Source organism: Urocitellus parryii, chromosome 1 (assembly GCF_045843805.1).
Source record: "Urocitellus parryii isolate mUroPar1 chromosome 1, mUroPar1.hap1, whole genome shotgun sequence".
In the NCBI taxonomy this organism is placed as follows: Eukaryota; Metazoa; Chordata; class Mammalia; order Rodentia; family Sciuridae; genus Urocitellus; species Urocitellus parryii.
Window position 1 is genome coordinate 247,139,416 of NC_135531.1, and position 20,387 is coordinate 247,159,802.

The following is a 20,387-nucleotide window of genomic DNA, read 5'->3' on the forward strand; positions in this document are numbered from 1 at the left end:
CTATAATTATCCTTGATTCATGATGTTTTCCAGCAATATTGAAGCCATTCATCCATTTTTTTTAGTTTAAATTATGCAATATAATTTTAAAATTAATTTAACTGAAATCATGGAACAGATAATGAATTGGAGCTGTCGACTTCTCCATGTTTTGAAAGTTGCAATCTTCCCTCAAAAATGCTTTTTTAACCTACATATGGACCAAGTGAGGATACCAGTAGAATCTGCATAGAATCCACATATCGAACATTGGAAAAAGTTGATTTACTTGATTATCAATTTAAATCAAAATGAGTCCTAATATTTTCTTTCCACACTCCTGAGAAACCAGTGCTTTCTGAGAAAATTTTTATTCTTTTTATATATAAAGGACACTAGAGTGTATTTTGACACATTATATATTCATTGGAATACATTGGAATATAACTTACTCTAATTAGGATCCCATTCTTATGGTTGTACATGATGTGGAGTTTCACTAGTGGTATATTTATATATGAACATAGGAAAGATATGTTCAATTTATTTTATCTTTCCTATTCCCATCTCCCCTCCCTTCCCTTCTTTCCCTTTTGAGTTTGAGAAATTTTTATTGAATGTCTCATTATAGAGCTAAGTTCACAGTGTGCAAAAATGAATAAGATCTGAATTATGAAGTTTAAAGCAGAGGCAGGCCCATGAAAAGAGATTTATCAATATAGTACAGTGGGGGCAAAAGGTATTAATGGAGAGTAAAAGGTAATTTGTATGATTTGGAAAGTGTTCTGGTAAAGATGATATCTGAACTGAATTTCAAATAAGGAATAATTAGCCCAGTGAAAAGAGGTGGGAATGGCATTTCATATAAGCAAAATATAAAAGCATGAAATATAAAAGCATGAAATAGCATGATGTTCAGTGCACTTCAAGTGGCCTGATAATCCTAGCTGACATTTTTTTTTGTGTGGTGCTAAAATTTGATTCCAGAGTCTTGCACATGCTGGGCAAGCACTTTACCACTGAGCCACATCCCAAGCCCTCTGAAGGAAGAGATGTAAAGCCAGAAATGTAGACAGAAGCCATGGCCATATGTGCCAGAGTAGCAGAACTCTGTTCAGCTGGCACTGGGAAGCCAATAAAGCACAATAGCAGAAAGTCAGACTGTACTTTACATACCCTCTAGCTACCACGTGAGGGAATGTGAACATTAGAATATAATACATGGTTGCTATAATCAAGTTAATTAGTATTAGACGAGAATCAGAATTGGTATTGGATGATGTGAGTAGAAGAGGAAACATATCTGCAAGACAGGCCAAAAAGGATAAGAAAATATCGTAGCAAAAAATATGCATATAATCACAGTAATGTTATAATTTCTAAACCCAATAAGAAAGGTACTGTCAGGGGATTTATGCAGCTATCAGGAAAGAAATGAGAAAAATAGATGACAGAAATGGAAATAACTATTCACAATTTTATTGAATATATAAACATTTTTAGTTTTTATTATTTTAGTAGATGGCAGGAACATTTACTTGTTAATATGAATCAAACAGTATCTAGCCAGGTGAACTGATAGCATGGTTGTGGAAGACATAGGGCTTTCAGGAAACACATATTTGTATAGGAGGTTTACAGTAACGAATGATCCCAAGTCCAAGGGACTTCCAACAAAAGTTGCTGATGTTATATGTTTTTTACTGATGTTATATGTCCACTGTAGATTTACTTCAGCTCTGCTCCATGCCATTTTCAACTTAGGACTCAGTTCTTATCTGGTGAGTGATTAATCTTGTGGTAGAGAAAAATGAGATCATGTTTTTTGTTGCCTCTTAAAGCTCCTGCTTAGTAGGACCTTCCACTCATCTTTCATTGGCCAAAGCAGGTTAAATGGCTGAGCCTGCTGTTGGTGGGAGGAGGATGGATAGCTCTCTTCCAGGGAGGATCAGTGAACATCCCTACTATCTCTAGTATAAACATCTGCTTTACAACAAAGAGTTTTAATGAAATTTTTGCATGTGATTCACCATTAGTGAATATTATTAATGATTGGTGAGAGATAATTAAGAACACAAATAAGAGAAAATAGTGTGTGTATGCTATTTTTTCATAATTAAATGCTGTTTTTCTCATCTACTGGGTGTAGGAATAAGAGACACACCTTTTGGTTTGCAGTCACAGATCACAGACCATCTCTTTACATTTTCAGAATGTAAACCTTTCAAATCTATATTTTGAAGATAGGAAAAGTTACAGTAAGGTATTTTTCTGAAGTTTAGAATTCATAGTGGTGTGTTGATGAGAAATGTAGTGACCATCAAAAATCAGAAAACATATTCCATTCTTTAGAAATGGTAGTCTAAATGCAATTGTGTTTTGTGTATTTTTCCCAGAGCTCAAATATATGCTAATCAAAGAGTTTTCCAAATAAATTCTGTCTGCAGCTATCAGTTTAGTTTTTGAAATTCCATTTTAGTTAGGGGAAAATCCGAAGAAAAGATTTATGTCTTCTTGTTATACTATGTGTAGTATTGTATAATGCTTGTCCTTGGTTGTCCTACTTCACAGTTTAAATTTCAGTACTTTGCTACTGCTTAATTTTTCAGATATTTTCTGTAACATACTTAAAAAAATCTTTCAAAAACAATTGTGACATTATCTGAACTGTTTCACCAGTACAATTTATATAGAGCAGAGAAAGGCAAAGATCCCAAGTGTGGTTCCACAGCTGTTGCTCCTCCTCCTCACACTAAGGATAGAGGCGGTTGTATCCATGGTGACCTATGTGACTCACTGAGGGTAGGAACTTCAGGATTCTCATAGGGGTTAGTGGCAGAGCAAACACTAATGATCCAGCTTTCACTAGATATTTGGCCTCAAATAGGATTCTTTTTTTCCTTGAAGAAAGAACTCACTTTTTACAGTTTCTCATTTGTAAAGCAGATTAATTTATATTATGGTTAACAAAAGAATTATATATCTGAAAATTTAGAGCAAAAAGGGTTTACAAGACAAACCAAATGTTTGTTTAATATTTTAATTTAAAATATGCATTACAATTTTACATTTACTTATGCATTGCACTCTGTTTCTTCCTCTCAAAAGATTTGAAGTAGATGCAACAAAGGCATATCAAGAAAATTTACAAAATAGGTATAAGAATAATACTCATGGAAAAGGAAAAGGAGAGCATTACAGAAAGAAATGGCTTTGTATTTTCTTCCAGTGGGTTCATTATTAATATTTATTAAGCATAAATTGGAGGAAAAAATCCCCACCAATATGCAGATGAATTAGATTTGGGATATGTACCAGGGATGTTGGGAGGGGAAGAGCAAATTACTATGTATTCATTCCTGCATTGAAAGCACCAGACATCAGATGTATTTTTTAAAAAATATTTTTTAGATGTCAATGAACCTTTATTTTATTCATTTATTTATATGCAGTACTAAGAATTGAACCCAGAGCCTCACACATGCCAGGCAAGAGCTCTGCCACTGAGCTATAGCCCCAGCCCAGATATATTTTTGATTTGAAGAGTTTTCTGTTATAATTTTATACCTGGAAAATAACCCAGTTGTCAAATAAAATAGGGAAGTCTTCATGGAGGCCTAATGACACTATATCAGTGGTACTGTTCATAAATGCCTCTGTGGTTTCTGCATGAGTGGGGAACATAACCACGACATGGGCTTCAGCTCCAGGATCAATGTCAAAATAAGTTAATACACATAAAATAAATCAACACTGATTACTTTTAAAAGACATTTTCCCTGCACATACAGACTGTTCCCAGATGATTGGCCTGTAGATCCTGATAGTGTATCTTAACCTTAAGATCTATATGGGATAATTCCTGTTGTGTTAATGGGCAGTGGCACAGGTATTCTGCTCTCCTGCAGGTAGTAGAGGGTTCCTAATATCTGAAAGAAGCAGAAGTTGTCAGGCTTTGAAGAACATTCACTGTAATATTTCTTAAACTTATCACCTTTCATTACTTTGATGATTCAATAAACTGGGGAACTAGACCTATTATAAACAATTGATAACTTTTCATTTTTGTAGAACTATTTTCATAGAGTTGCATTTATTTGTACTTCAAAAAAAGTTAATTGGATTTTGTGTTTTAATTACTAAATTTCTGACTTACTTTTTAATATGCTTATATTAGAGAACCTTTTTTCTAAGAAAAAAGTTGGGCATAGTTGTGCACACCTGTAATCCCAGTGGCTTGGGAGACTGAGGTAGAAGGATCATGAGTTCAACGCCAGCCTCAGCAAAAGCAAGGCACTAAGCAACTCAGTGAGACCCTTTCTCCAAATAAAACACAATGTAGGGCTGGGATGTGGCTCAGTGGTTGAGTGCCTCTGAATTCAATCCCCTGTACCAAACAACAACAACCAAACTTGAATTTTTAGAGGGCATGTTAAAATTTTGATTATCTTTTATTGAATTTGTATTTAATATAATATTTATACTACTAGTTACTGTGTAAATTCTGTTTTCATGAACTAGCAAACCAAAATGATTATAATATCTATTAGGAAGGGCTATGACTCAATATAAAGATGCATGAGACTTAACTGAAAGAGCTGTATCCTTCTTTGGTCACATTCAATGCATCTTTGAACTTATTAGGAGAACTGGGCCTTAATAATGAAATATTTTTCTTACATATAAGTAGACGAGAGGATAAATGTGTCTTCACACACTAGTGAAGCATTCATATTCACTTCATCTTGATGATGTAAAGGTTATATTAGTCAGCTTCCATCACTGTAACCTATCTGAGATAAATCAAATTCTGTAGAGAAAAGGTTTACTTTGGCTCACAGTTTTGTAGGTTTCAGTGTTCATGATGGATGGGCCCTGTTGCTTTAGGCTGATGGTGAGTCAGAACATCATGGTGGGAAGCATGTGGTTTAGGAGTCTGCTCACCTTATGGCAGCTGGGATTTGTTATGCCAGATTCATGGGACCCCAATAGACCTGCAGGAGCCAAATCTGATGCAATCACACAAAAGTCTTTATTGTAAGCTCAAGCCTGGACTCATAACCATTCCCAATGCAGCAGTCCCAGGGAGTGAGTCCTGGTCCTTTGTTCAGTGAGATTTTATAGGTTTTAGGGGGATACTCTATGCGTCACAACATCACACAGCAAATTATCCATACAGCGGGAAAATCAAACAACTCTTAACATTGATTATCACATTCACTGGCAGGAACAAGTTGGGTAGGGGTGATTGGTTAGTACAAGAAGGGGATTCCTTTGAACTGATTGGTTTAAGCCACTAGGGGTGTACGTCTGAACGACATAGTTTCCCAACGTGTTATCAACCACCATAAACTACTTGGGGGTCATCTGGCATTCCAGGTATTTTCCCTGTCTCATGCTGATTGGAGATTGCTAGGGGGGTTGCTATGGGTCTTCACCTAACCTAATGAGTCAGGAACACCACCACAGACCTCTCCTGTTATTTATAGACAAACAACTCAGCAGGGTGGGTATGTGCTTAGGAGTACTCTGTGGGTTTTTCCAAGGACAAGGGTCACGTCCCCTTCCTTAGGACAGGCCTTGAGGTAGAAGCTGCTGTTATTTATTTATTTTCAAAAATGGAGTCACATCAGTTTCTCAGATTCAGTGAGGCAGGAAGAGACCCACAACTCCCCATTTAACCTAAAATCTTGTACTAGGTCCTACCTCTTTTTTTGTGTGTGTGCTAGGGATTGAACCCAGGGGTAATTTACCACAGAGATACACCCCCCCAAGTCATTTTTATATTTTATTTTGTGACAGTGTCTTAAATAGCCGCGGATCTCGCTGAGTTCCCAAGGCTTATCTCTCACTTGCAATCCTCTTGCCTCAGCTTCTAAATTTGCTGGGATTATAATCATGTGCCACCATACTTGGCATTAGGTCCCACCTCTTAATGGTTTCATTACCTATCACCTTCCAATAATTTTAAATTAGGATTTATATTTTAACACACAGGTTTTTTGGGGGACATTTCAGATGTAAACTATAGCAGAGAAAAGGCTGATGTTAAGTGAGTGATCCTAGAATGAAAGAGTGGTGTTTTTTTCTCTATATATCTCTAAGATGACCATTGGACTTGACATCTTATGAAAACTGTGTAGCAAGAGGAACACAGACTTTGAAGTCACTGACTCAAATACTGATTTGATCGCTTCTTACTTGACTCTAACTTTAAGCCAGCTATTTGAAACTTGATCATGAGTTTCCTTATCTATAAAGTGGAGATAAAATACTTCACAGAGGATTATCTGGTACATAGAAAACAGTTATCAAAATGACTCTTCTCTCCATTGGGATTTCCTAATAGTATATGGAAAGTCTTAATATTCTTATTGAAATTTTCTTGAGTCAAGGGTCATGGAGAGACTTCTCTAGACTGAAAAGACCACACTGACATTTAGGACTAAGCATTTTCAAGTTTACTAGACCTTGCTAGGTTCCTATCAGTTGTATTGCAATTTATAAATTCCCTTTTAGTTTTACAACTGCTTTCTCTGAAATTTCTTTGATTTCTGCTCTAGAATGGAATTTTAGGATCCTCAAGGAAAGGAAGCAACAGAACTATTTTTTTTATCAGTTGCTATTTTATCTAATTGCAGGACTATGAAGCACTTACTATGTGCCAGGCATGGTTCTGGGAGCTGCAGATAACCAATGAATAAAATTGACAAGGTCTTTCTGCACATGGAGATTATACCCTACATTTCAGTGAGTCACAGATAAGGGTCAGTATAAAAGAATATATATGTAGTAGACATTTTCATGGACAGGACAGTTTATTCACAGTGATACTATTCTATAAGAAAATAAAGCAGGCTAATATGAGTGACATAGAATGTGTGGGGAGTTGTATGGGAAACTTGAGATTTGTGGCCAGAGAAGACCTCAAATGTCTGAGGGGGTTACATTTGAATTGCCTATTCATTTCTCTCTTCACTTGCCACCAACACCACACCTTCAAGATGCCAACTTCCAATCTATCAGTCCAGTGATTGCCAGCATAATTTGGTGAAAGGATAGGAGGTAGGAATTATGGGTGACAATAATTTGTGTCCAACTATTTTCTCAAAGCAGAATGTATTAGACAAGAACCTTTATGAACAGATGTTGAGTGCAAAGGATTCGGAGGTTGTGTGTGGGTATGTTTGCTTTCACAGAAAGGTGAGAGGAAAAGCTAGAGAGGGAAGAGATAAAGAGTCCAACTGGACATTGTGTAGTTGAAACATAAAACATTTTGCAGACTATGAGCTGTATTTTTTGGCCTCTTATTTGAAAATCACTGACCTTAAATGTTAGTAAGGTGATGGTAAATTTAATACTTTTAAAAATAATTTTTTTATCATAATGATATACATAATGATATCCTGGTAAATACTATTAATATATAGAAAAAGATAATACTAAGATAACAAGTTTCACATTTCTCAAAGGACAACCCACCAATAGAATATTTATTTGAATAATAAAAATGGAGCACTAACACAACTATACAGAAGTCAAATGTAGTAATAGTTGATTATCAAAGAAAAATAATAGCCTAAAATAGGTTATAATTGTGAGAATAGCAAGTAAAAAGTTTTTTTCTATAACCTAAATGGGAATTTCCTAAACAATGGAAATGAAGGACTTGTATGGTTGTTTTCAGTCTGGGCACTCCTCTCCTGTTTTTCTTTCCTCTGTCTGTTTTAAAGGCAGAGTAGTTGAAAAGGACTCTTGAGTTTCCCCTCTGGTTCTTTATATATCAAGGGTGAAAAAACCTTTGCTATTATAGATGTATTTCTCAAACTCTCACTAGAGGGTACTGTTGGCTCTAAAACCAGAAGTCGCTGCGAATCTATTGTACATTCATTTCTGGGTTGCATTTATATTTAAAGAAAAGGTAAAGTCAAGCCTTCTCAGTTTTCCCTAGAAGTTGGTAAATGTCAAATCTGAAACCTCCCAAGGGCCCCATGCAAATCTGGCTGGCTGTAGCCTCAGAGGAGCCAGATAAAACAGTGAAGAGATTACTGGAGGAGTTGGGTGTCAGATTCTAATTTCAGCTCCTGAACTAACTAGTAGGCAGGACTCATGCGCCTTCTCATCTGCTAAATAAAAGGACTGCCATAGATGGTCCCTAAAGTCTTCAATGCATCTTTAAAATTCTGGGATTCTGACAAAATTCTGGATCTAAACGTCTGAAGAATTTCTTGTGTTCTTGGCCAGAGTAAGGAAGAAGCAAGATCTTAAATTATTCAACTATTAATTGAAATAAATTTAATATAGCTTTTAATACCAAAAGAGCCTTTAAATTAAAAAGCCAAGTCTTCCAAATTGTCAGGGAGTCTTAGAGCCATTGTTTCCATATGAGCATTCTATGGTTAATTTCAGACATAATCCATCATCCAAAGATCTCTTCTCTTGGTTTCTATCTTGGTGGAAATTAGCAAAATATGTTTACATAGAATAATAGAAAGGAGGTTAAATTCTGTTGAGTGGAATGTTTCAGGATAGGGACTAAATATCCTATTTTGTATTTATCTGACTTCCATTACATCTGTGCTTTGTTAAGAGTCATCTCCAGAGGGATTTAGTTGATTCAGTTTCCTTTTGGTGAATACAAAATCCTTTCATAGAACCTTAATTCTAGCGGGGCTGACTCCTGGTGCACGAATGCATCCCTGCCCAGAATTCTAGGGCCCCAGTAAACCCTAGTTTATTTCTGAATGGACTTCTAAGGATTGGCACGAGAGCTTGCCAAGCTTCACTTCATCACCTCAAACGCTTTGACATTAATACAAAACACCACCTCTCCTCCAAATTGCTTTGTTTTACAGAGGAGGGTTTCCTTTCCTCGCTTCCACCACCCATAACCCCCGGATTTTGTTTCATCTTAAGACTGGTTTCATACATCTCAACTTCCTAAAATGTACACTGAGCGCCCGCGGGTGAGTACACGCGCGCGCGCAGTCTTGCTGGAGTATACGAGCCCCGCAGGGCCGGCTCGCAGCTACAGAACACATTCCATTCTTTGCGCTCGGTCACACCCCTCCGCAGTGAGGATTGGTCGGGCCAAACTCCCCTTGGCGAGGAAAGGCTCCTAAGAGGCCCAGACGCCTGCCAATCCCCACGGGCTGTCAAAACAAGTCTCCCTCCCTGTCACAACAGAGCGGAGTGGAGGCCGCCGCCGTTGCTGCACTTCCTGGGGCGGCTGTCCGCAGGCAGGTGGCGGGTGCGCCCGCCCGCAGTCACCCGGCTCCGGCCCCTCTTCGGCTGCTCACTTCCCAGCTCCAGAGGCCGCCTGGCTGGGCGCCCGCTTCCTTTTGTCTGGTGCAGAGAGGGCGTTTGCATCACATTTCGGATACCTTCCTCTCTTTTTCCCCTCTTCTCTCTCTTCTCCCTCTCACATCATCTCCCCACCCCCGCTGCCATTGCCCGCCGGACTGCTGACCTCCTGGATCAAAGCCCGAGGACGTCTCTGCTGGAGTGATGTTCCCTCTCCAGAAAGTTGCGGTCGTCCCTGCTGCTGCTGCCCCCTCCACCGTCGCAGGACGGTGAAACAAAGTCTAGCAGGGCTGACTCCTGGTGCATGAGTGCACCTCTGCCCAGCAGCTGGACTCTACTGCCCGGCGTGCTATCTCCTCCAGGGGAGTCAGAAACGTGCCCTGCCATGGCCGAGGGCGCGGTCAGCAAGGAGGGTCCGGCGCCGCCCGACTCTGCTGGGGGCGAAGACGACCCCCGAGTGGGCCTCGACACCGCCTCCGGAGACACCGTGGCGGTGGCCGCTGGGGGCCGGATGAGGGACCGTCGCAGCGGGGTTGCATTGCCTGGCCCCGCAGGAGCCCCAGCGGACAGCGAGGCGGGCCTCCTGGAAGCTGCACGAGCGACCCCCAGGCGCAGCAGCATCATCAAGGTAAGCGAAGCCACATCACCCCAGAGTGTGCATGGGGACGATGTGGGTTACGGACTCTGGCAGGGTGTACTACGTCCGGTGGCAACGCAGGCGCGGCATTGTTTTCTCCCACCTCCTTCACTGCCAAACCTTCCTTCCTAGTCCGGAGGTTTCCAGACTCAGCTCTTGGCCTTGAGAAGCCGAAGTGACTTTTTTACCCCCTAGACAGCGGAGAAAAAGTTCCGCTCTGCGTCTTTGCATTTTGAGCAATGCTCTCCCTCATTTTCTCTGCAAGATTCCCTTCCACCTTTAGGACTCAGAATAGAGGAAGACCCACGGGATGGCTGTGCACAGCTTTCCAGCGAAAGATTAGCTTTTCCAAAGCAGCAGAGGAAAGGCACAGTTTACTCTCAAATGAAAACAGATCAAAACCAACCAAAATAAAGCAAAACAACCCCCCCCAAACCCCCCCAAAACAAAACTCTCAACACAAACGGTCCCGAAATCCCAAGAAGCCTGGACTTTCCCCGCAGGCAGGCAGAGGTTTCAGTGAACGCTGCAGCGAGTAAAGAACGATGAAATAACTCAAAAGAGTTCTGGGCTGCAAAAGACACAACCGGAAACAATCAATCCCTAAGCTTCTTCCCCAACCCTTGTGGTTACCACCACATCCAGGAAAACTCTTCCCGACCCCCTATCCACTCCCACAGGATTTCTCTTCATTCATTTGGCAAGGAATTTGTAACCCCTTTTCCTTTCCTGTTTCTGTATTCCTTCCACTTGGGGCTTGTTTCCTTTGCTTGAGGTTTCATCTTCTGGGTGCATGACTTTGGAGTAAGAATATTGGTACAGGCTCTGGCAAAGGGTCTTAGCGTAAATGCATGTTAGTATGTGCATGTGAGATTAAATTGATTTTTGGTAGAGCAGCCAGTATGAATGAATGAATATATATTTATATATATTATATAAATAAATAATATTTCTTTCTCACTCTCTCTTTTACACACACACACACACCCAACACACCAGTGATGGCGGTGAAAGACCAACTGGAACTACTTACTGTTCAACTTACTGAATGACTGCATCTGCTAATGACATTCATGATGCTTCTTCAGGTTTAAGCTGGGAAGCCGCTGCATAATACATGTCTTTTTCCTATGCTACTAGTGCTAGTGCCAGTCTATGCTCCCACAGTATATCCACCTAGCTCCAAGTCTGGTTTGGGTTTTTTCCCAACATGGACACAAGGAAATTTGAAACCAACTAGGAGATTTACATATTAGAAGTAGTGTGTGTGTGTGTGTGTGTGTTGGTGGGTGGCTGGTAACTGCAAATAATTCATACTATTTTTTGTTATTTTGTGGCTTTTGAATAATGTAAAAAGGAATATACCCTTCTGGGTGTGAATTTAGATAAAAGGGGAATGATCACTTTTTTAAACATACAAGTCAAAAAGCATATTGTTTTGAGGCTCAAAAAAATCACAGGGAATGGGTACATTTTGGATTCTAAGATATTACATGTGGATCTGTGTGCATGTGAAAATAATTACCTCAAGATATTTTAAAATACATAAATGCTAAAAAGCAGTGGAATATAATGTAAAAAGTAGAAGTATTGTAGTATACAGAATATGCAAACTTTTTTGGTAGCTCTGCCAGTGAGCAACATCCCTTGTCTTTTTTATTTTTAAATTTAAGACAGGGTCTCACTAATTTGCTGAGGGTTTTGCTAAATTGCCCAGGCTACCCTTGAACTTGCAATCATAGATGTGTACCACTGCGTTGCACAAGAATGATGAGAATATTCAAATTCTTAAAAATGTTTTTTCTTAGTTGTAGTTGGACATGATACCTTTATTTATTTATTTAATTTATTTTTTAGAAGTAGTTGGACACAATACCTTTATTTTATTTATTTATTTTTATGTGGTGCTGAAGATCAAACTGAGTGACTGGCGTGTGCAAGGCCAGCGCTCCACTGCTGAGCCACAACCCCAGCCCCTCTGAGAATATTCAAATTCTTGCAACTAAGTTTGCCACTTTTAAGTTACACTATGCTGGTTTATATTCTCAGAAGGGGTGTTGCTGAGTAATTTTGCCTCTTGTTTTGAAGTTTCTTTTTGTGTCAAAAAAGGAAGGAGACAGCCAAGTATCATCTCAATCTTTTCCCTATTTATTAGTAAATTAAATAAAAATTTGGTAAATGGTCTTTAAAATTAAAGATACTGGGGCTGGGGATATGGCTCAAGCGTGCTTGCCTGGCATGCGTGCGGCCCGGGTTGGATCCTTAGCACCACATACAAACAAAGATGTTGTGTCCGCCGAAAACTAAAAATAAAATAAAATAAATATTAAAAAAATTCTCTCACTCACTCTCACTCTCTCTTAAAAAATAAAATTAAATTAAAGATACTGCAAAATGAAGTGAATTATTTAAAATTTGATTTAACTGAAGAAGTAATATATATATGTAATTTTTAAAAATCAAATGTTGCAAAGGAGTGTGAAGGGAAGACTTTCAGCCGTTCCACACTCCCACTTCCATAGTCCACTCTCATAGCTGTTAACACTTTCTTAAGTAGCCTTCCAAAATATTCCATACACATATAAGCATATGTATCTATGTATATCTGAGATAAACTGTATAAGCTCCTGATTTATTCAATAAAATTTGGCTAGTTTTATAGGCCTAAGGGCTTTAAATCTGCTTCAGACATTTTCAGTGCCTAGAGGATTGTCTAAGATCATTGTGATGAGCAAATTAATATTTAAGGATGATCTGGTGGGTCTTTGGTGGGCAACAGTCATTTGGGTCTTTTCCCTAGAGATATTCATTCCCTACCAGGGGGGATAGGGGTAAGTGTGCTCTGTTCCTGTCTCTTTGAGATCAAGAACATTTTTGTTGACATCCTGAATCTGCTGTCCCACAGTTTGTTCACTTTAGCATTGTAAAATGAGAATTTCTAAAAATGTATAGACCACATAAGAAATATATCGTACATATTCTGTACTGAGAGAAAATACATTATTCATAGTTTACCAAGAGTTCTTTTTATTTGGTATTGAAACATACACAAAAATAAAGGCCTTAGAATATTTTATATGAAAAATTATTAAATATGGACATAAATAGCTGTGATACAATAATAATTGATATGCATAATTATACCTATGAGCAATGGAAAAGTTATAAATCATCAAATATCAAATATTTCAGCTTAATTTAGGGCATTGTTTCTATTTTAATGGTATTCTCTCAACTTGAATATTAGATACATCAGAATAGTGCATTCCTCTATCCTACCAAAAAACAGACTGTCTTGTATATTAATAAAAGAAATGTTTGTAGTAAATTTGCCCTTCCTAATTTGAAAACATGTGTGAAGTTGAGAAAACAATTTCCTTCTGAATTGATGAAAACAATGACAACATTTATCTGCACATATCTTTGGGAAGTCTTTCTACTATCATTGTGTTTCTTCCTCTATGTTCCTAGTCCAAGGTTTTAAAAATTTTAATATAAGAATTAAACTAGCTTCTCTTTAATCCATCTATTTTTTCTGTGATTATTTTCAACTACAATGATTTTGATAAATGCAGCATGTTTTTTTTTTTTTGGTAAGTGCATTGAAATATGCCACAATAATTCAATTGAATCCATTTAAATTTCTTCTTGACATATGGTTTATAATAACAAGCTAGGAGCATACTTATAGGTAATATCAAACAGGGACTATTTTGCATTTGAATATATTTCTAATTAAGAAATCAGACAATTTTAGGTATCTAGTACTTGGTATCAACCTTAAAATATTTAACATTTTAGGTTTTAGTTAATACCTCTGTAACTCTGTAATGTTCTGGAAATAGGAAAGTAGTGAAGCTTATTTCTTATACCAGATGGTTGGTACCAAGATACATACATGTTTATGAAGTAGCAGTTGGTTTTCTTTTCAGTATCTGTAACATATTGATGAGTTCTGCATTCCTCTATTTCCTTTTGATTCTATTTAAGTATGAATTATCTAGTCAGAGAAGAGTAGAAATTGTCATTTGGATTTCAAGGACATGGGTGTATGAGATGAAGATAAAGTTTTGAGAATGAGGTGCTGTAAAGCATCTAAAATAATGATCAGCTTTGGTGTAGTTCACGCCTCATTACTGTATTATGACCAGGCTTCCTATATCTGTGTTTTTGAACTGCAGCCTCGAAGATAAGCCTTGGGTACCAGTTGACTCATAACAAAATTATGATTCTCCTTAAGGGGCAAGGGGAATAGAATTCACTCACATTAAGTACTGCCTACTATTAGTCAGGTGCTAAACTAGGAGCTTTCATATGTTTCATTCTTAATCCCCACAACAAGTCCTTTAATGTAGAGGAGGCACAAGCTACTGATAAAATGTGGAGTCAGGATTCAAAGAGCCATGTTAACTCCAGAGCTTGTGCTCCTATGCTGGTTCCACATGCAGGAAATTCACAATCTATCAACACTTTTAAGTTAGAAGCAACCTGAATACACAAGAGCATGGCCAAAGAATCTGATTCTTGGGTCCCAAGGCTTGTGGGGTAAATTATCCTTTCTCCACCTCCTCTCCCCAGTTCAGAACATCTGGAGCTTATTGATTCAGGAAAAGGATTGCAATCTTTCCCGCTTTTGGCCATTTTGTTAGGCCTGTGCTGTTTTTGAATTTGGCAGGTGGGGCTCTCTCCTGTCATTATACAGATACACATATTGGTTTCAGTATATGAATCTCATACCTGTTGTTTTACACCAGATCCACTTCTCTCAAGTCCCTGCAGACAATAGGATTTGGAAAGGGTTGTCTTCTCTTTTTGAATGATACACAGAAGGAACAAATACCTGGGACATTGAATATGTATTGTTTTAGGGGAGTGAGAAAATAAGGGATTTTTAGTTGTTGCTCTAAAAGCAGTTTTTTTTTTTTTTTTTTTTTTTTTTTTTTTTTTTTTTAGGGTGGGTACTGGAATTGAACTCAGGCACTTGACCACTGAGCCACATCATGTTTCACCTCAGATGTGTTTGCTTGTCTTTGTAGTGACATTCTTATATGACTTCTTTTTATTTTCTTTACTATTATTTTTTTTTTGTTGGTACTAGGGGTAGAACCAGGGATGCTTTACCAGTGAGTTACATCCCCAGTCCTTTTTATTTTTTATTTTCAGACAGGCTCTGCTAAGTTGCTGAGGGTCTGACTAAGGTTGCTGAGTCTGGCCTTGAATTTGTGATTCTTCTGCCTCAGCTTCTGCAGTCATGAGATTATGGGTGTATACCACTGTGCCTGGCCTTATGTGACTACTTATAGCACTTCTCAAGAGACTTAGAAGATAAAGAGCTTTGTAATACTTGATGAAAGGTTTTAGAATTGCTGGTTCATTAGTGTTTGTTAATACTATTAGAATTTATACTATTTGTTTTCCTTTTTGGAAAAAAGTATAAGTCAATTACATAGCCCTTGAGGGGTGAAACACACATGTGACTACTACTGAATAGTTATCTCCACCTTTCCCTTTTCACAATGGAGAAAACAGGCAATTAAATTTTGTACAGTAAAATGTCAATTGAACATTTGTTGCTAAATAATACCTCAGGCACAGCAGAGCATTATGAAAAGACATCAGGAGACAGCCGACTCTTCCTTGGTGCTACTGAACAAGCAATCCATTACTTGCTTTGGGCAATGCCAGGGCAACTGAGTGGGCAGTGACCTAGGAGTAGCCCACAGAAAAAGTTGAACCATCCTTCCTGCTCTCTTAGTCACTTCTATTCAACTTTAATCACAGTGAATGGAAAAATAATCCCACGTTCAGGAGTAGTGTTCATAGAGACACATAACATTGTACATTAAAAAAGTATCCAACTTTAAATGACTAGACAGAAGTAAGAGACAGGAATAAAGTGACTTTTTGAATTTGCTTTTAGGATCTCAGCACCAGTAAAGGAGCCACTGGTTATAAGATGGGGAGAGAGGTAATAAGTCAACAAACCTTATTTAGTGAAATCTGTGAGTTCTGCAAAGTTACATATTTTTTAATAATATAAAATAGGTTTATCTGTAGTTTTGTCAAATTTTACTTAATTCTGTATCCTAGTTCATTTCTGTATGCGAGTTCTCACAATAAGATACAACAGAGTTTGTTATAATTAATGATTATTTTAGACTGATAGTAACAATTAGGACCAAGAGCCAATTTTCTATAACTACAACATTCTGTCTTGTTTGAAGTATTGGCCAATGTATTGTATTGCAGCTAACACTGATAGCAACAAAATCATAGTATGACAAAGCATTGGAATAGTGTCTTCAATTTAAAATTGGATTTGATTAGTAGTTTTATTTGTAACATCTTATGTGGGTGTGTTTAAAAGAGATATTATCTAGTTTATTTTTAACAATACCATTTTAACTCACCTCATTTGTAATCAGTCTAGCATTACTTTGAGAAAAGTAGGATTACATGGTGAGTAGAAAAGAACCATTATTATGTTATTATTATCACTCCAGGAAGAACAATTTTGAAAACAATACAATCCATCCAAAACAAAAACAATATAAAAGCTGAACTATTTCAGTAAATGTGTTTAGTTTCCCAATATTTCTCAGCTTGTATTTGTAAATTTATGAAAGCACATAACTATTATTAGCAAGGATATCGTGTTTATCTTTAATCATACAACTTTGTATTCAGAATCTCAAAATACCCTTGAAAGATAATATCTGCTTTACTCATTCTTTCATGCTGACCTTTTTCAAGAGTTTTTTAAAAGATGCTAAATCTGGAAGAAGCACAGATGAAGTCCAGGCAGTATGCACAAGTTGGCAAGCTTGTATTATTTGTATGGCACAATATCCTAGTTAGAAGTGGTGAGATTGTGATGCTACTGAGGGTTTGGGGAATTAGAGGTATTCACATTCAGAACACTTTCCCTATGCGACATACATGTTTAAGAAGGCAAATGAGACAAAAGGACACTTTACAGTTAGCTGGAACCAACATTACAATGTAGAACTCTGGGAACCTGGACCTGACCATGTTGTAGGCACTTTTCTCTGAGGTCTAAGTGACTTCAAACCAAAGCATGACAAATATCCTGTGTGCCTAAAGCCCATACCCTCTTTCCCATGTATGACAGCTGGTAATGAGGGTGATCAGAGGCATACAGCCAAAGGCAGAGAATAAGGAGTCAGAGATGTGGTCAGCAGGGAGCCTCCTTTGTCTCAGGCTGAGTCAGAGTCAGGCTCAGGAAAAGGGCATCTGTGTTAAAGAGTGACCTTTCCTGTTCCTTTTCAGTTCCCCCTGGATTTTTGGGTTGAGGAGGATTGAAAGGAGACTACCATGTGCACCCAGACCTCTTTCTCCTTTGAAAGCTTCAACTCATAAAACAGTCCAGTCAACAACCTTGAACTTGGGATTTCTTAATCATTGATCATGATTAATTTTTGCATTGGGGTTATGGGTGTGGGTTTGGGTCAAGGAATGGAGCTTTGTGTTCCCCCTAGAGACTGATATCCAAGATGCATAGTCATGTTTAGCATTTGGTGGAGTCCAGTTTTGAAATATTTTGGAATTATTGATTTCATACCACAATTAAATATTATATATTTAGAAATGCTATTAATAATTAAATGATTTTATTTTTGTTTAATATAGTAGATAAGATGCATAGTGACTTTTTGAAGAAGATTTCCTACTGAGAAATATTCTTTATAATAATAGCAAATGTTGGGGAAGGGAGGGGACATGGGGTTATTAATGATGGTGGAATGTGATAATCATTATTATCCAAAGTACAGGTATGAAGATATGAATTGTTGTGAATATACTTTGTATACAACCAGAGATATGAAAAATTGTGCTCTATATGTATAATAAGAATTGTAATGCATTCCACTGTCATATATAAAAAAGAAAAAAGAAAAAAATAATAACAAATGTTTATATAATTTGTACCCTGAGTTTGCATTGTTCAGAGCACTTCATGTGTATTAAATTATTTGATCCTCACAATAACCATATGAGATAAGTATTATTATTATTATCTTAATTTTTATGGGTGAGGAGATGTTAAGTGACTTCCCTAGGTCACATATAGCTAGTAAATGTAGATCTAGGAAATGGACACAAATTTATTTCCTCCAGAGGTTGCATTTAATCTTTATGCTATGTATCCTCTTAAATAATATCAATTTAAACCTTAGCAGGTTTAAATGAATGAAATAGCAGATTTTTAATTGTTATCTTATACAATAAATTCAGCTGAAAAATAAAAAAAGATACAATTCAGAGAACAGTTTTGGGAAATTCTCCCAAGGACTATATGAATCCATTTTTCCTTCAATTTCATAGTCTTCCACACAAAATATTCATGACTCTACATTAACATTGTATTCAATTTCAGTTGGGAAAACTGGGACTCCTGCTAGTATACTCCTTGACCAGTTTTAGCATGAAGCAAGTTGGATTTTGTGATCCAACTTTAGTATAAATTATATAGGCTAAAGGCTGGTGTTGTGGCTCAGTGGTAGAGTGCTTCCCTAGCACGTGCGAGAAGCTGGGTTCAATCCTCAGCACCACATAAAAATAAATAAGTAAAATAAAGGTATTGTGTCCAACTACCACTAATAAAATACTAAAAAAATAAATAAATTATACAGGGTAAAGACAGACTATTAGTTATTACAACTGATATGAATTGTTTTATAGTTTGATAGTTTTTTCTTCTAGCATCAATAAATCAATAAGGAGTATTTGAATTTCCAGTCCATAGAATTTACAGTTTTGTTGTTAAGTGGCAGTGGATTTGATACTATATGATTGAGTTTTGCTCTCAATTATCTTTGGGCAGAGATAGTGCCTTACATGAGGAACTTACTAAATATTTGTCAAAAGTCTGTCTGATCACTTAATTCCTTTTCTTTGGTAGAAATTAAAAAATCAATTCACACACATGTTTATGTGATGAAATTCATGTCCTTTTAGCTGCTTTATTGTATTAAAGGTCATGAATTCACTGTGCTATGCAGGGACAGAACGATGGCCAAATGGTACCCAGAAGTTTGACTGCATTATTTGGAGACTGGCCATTTGTTAAAGGTACAGTTTTCTGGTTGAGTCATTTGTATGTCAGCTTTAATTATCTAGTTGTAATTATGTTAAATTATTGAAAGGATATATCTCTCCCTTCCCCCCTTCTATTGCAGCATTTGTGGAATAAAGTATTTGATTACAATCTCTTAAAGTGTTTTTTTTTTGGGGGGGAGGCAGATAGGTTTCTCCCAAATATATGAAACTTCAAAAATATATTTTTTAATACTTTCTCATGTGTGTTTAGTTACTATATGATCAAGCTAGTGTTTAAAATTAATTAATTAATTAATTGTAACTAGTTATATATGACAGCACAATGCATTTTGATTAATTGAACACAATTGCAGCACAACATTTCATTTCTCTGGGTGTACACAATGTAACATTGTATCATATGTACAGTCATATATGTACCTAGGGTAATGATGTCCATCTCATTCCACCATCTTTCCTGCCCCCGCAAGCTCCTTTTGTGATAAATGCGGTGATGTTTGCTAGACACTGGAAATCAGAAGCCACAACAACAGTTAGCCTTTGGTTTCTGACTTTCTGTCCTACATCTGGGATGGTAGTTTTTATCAAAAGAAATGTTCATTAGGAAAACAACTGCATGGGCTGTGAGAAGTCACACTTAGAAATGTTAATAGCTAAGTTTGACTGGAAGCTGGAAGGGAAGAAGAAGGATCAAGGTGTGCTAAAAGACGGATGGAATCAAAGGGCACCGTATTTGTAAGTGGGCTGAGTACATGACTCAACAATGTTTCTTTACCGTTCTCTTGTCCATTCTGCTGAAGCTATACATTTTGGAATTAATTGTTTTGGATTTTGATGGATTTTGTTTTTTCTGGAGAGCCTATTAACTAATAAACACTTCACGTCTTAACATGCTTAACAGTAATTTCTGGACACAAAGTACTTTGAATCTGACCACTCCTAGGAAAGATTGAGGGAGAATTGGTCTGGGTAGGAATTGGTAGGAAGGAATGCTTTGCTATTTTTCTAGCCCAAGGAAATTCTTCATAGCTACACCCTCAGCATGACAGGTTCATCAACACAGAGAAATGCTTTCTGAAAAACAAGTCATCTTAGAAGTTGGTGTAATGGGAGGAAGATAGTTATAATGCTAGAATTAACCTCCAAAACTTAAGACAAAAGACTGTGAATATTCAGGGGACCATGAACTCTTATGTCCAGCCCTTTTTCTTCCTGACCCCATCTTACTGAGAGGCAGCCTTCACTATGTTTCTAGTTCACATCTTTTCCCCCAGGCTAAATAAAAAGAGAACTGGAAGAGAGAAGGTAGCCTTGGTGGTGAGGTGTGGTTCCTGAAAAGAGCCTATTTCTTCTATTTAATTCCTTGAGGGGGGAAAAACTATCATGA

At 37.4% G+C, this 20,387-nt stretch overlaps 1 protein-coding gene across 1 annotated transcript in view; it reads left to right on the top strand.

Annotated features, from left to right (window-relative positions):
• Positions 1–9,195: 9,195 nt before the first annotated feature.
• Positions 9,196–20,387, top strand: part of Plcl1 (phospholipase C like 1 (inactive)) — a 333,753-nt gene continuing 322,561 nt past the window's right edge. Inside the window, exon 1 of the mRNA XM_026399338.2 lies at positions 9,196–9,910. Within this exon, the coding sequence (XP_026255123.1) occupies positions 9,587–9,910 (324 nt within the window). The 5' untranslated portion in view covers positions 9,196–9,586. The remainder of the gene's footprint in view (positions 9,911–20,387) is intronic.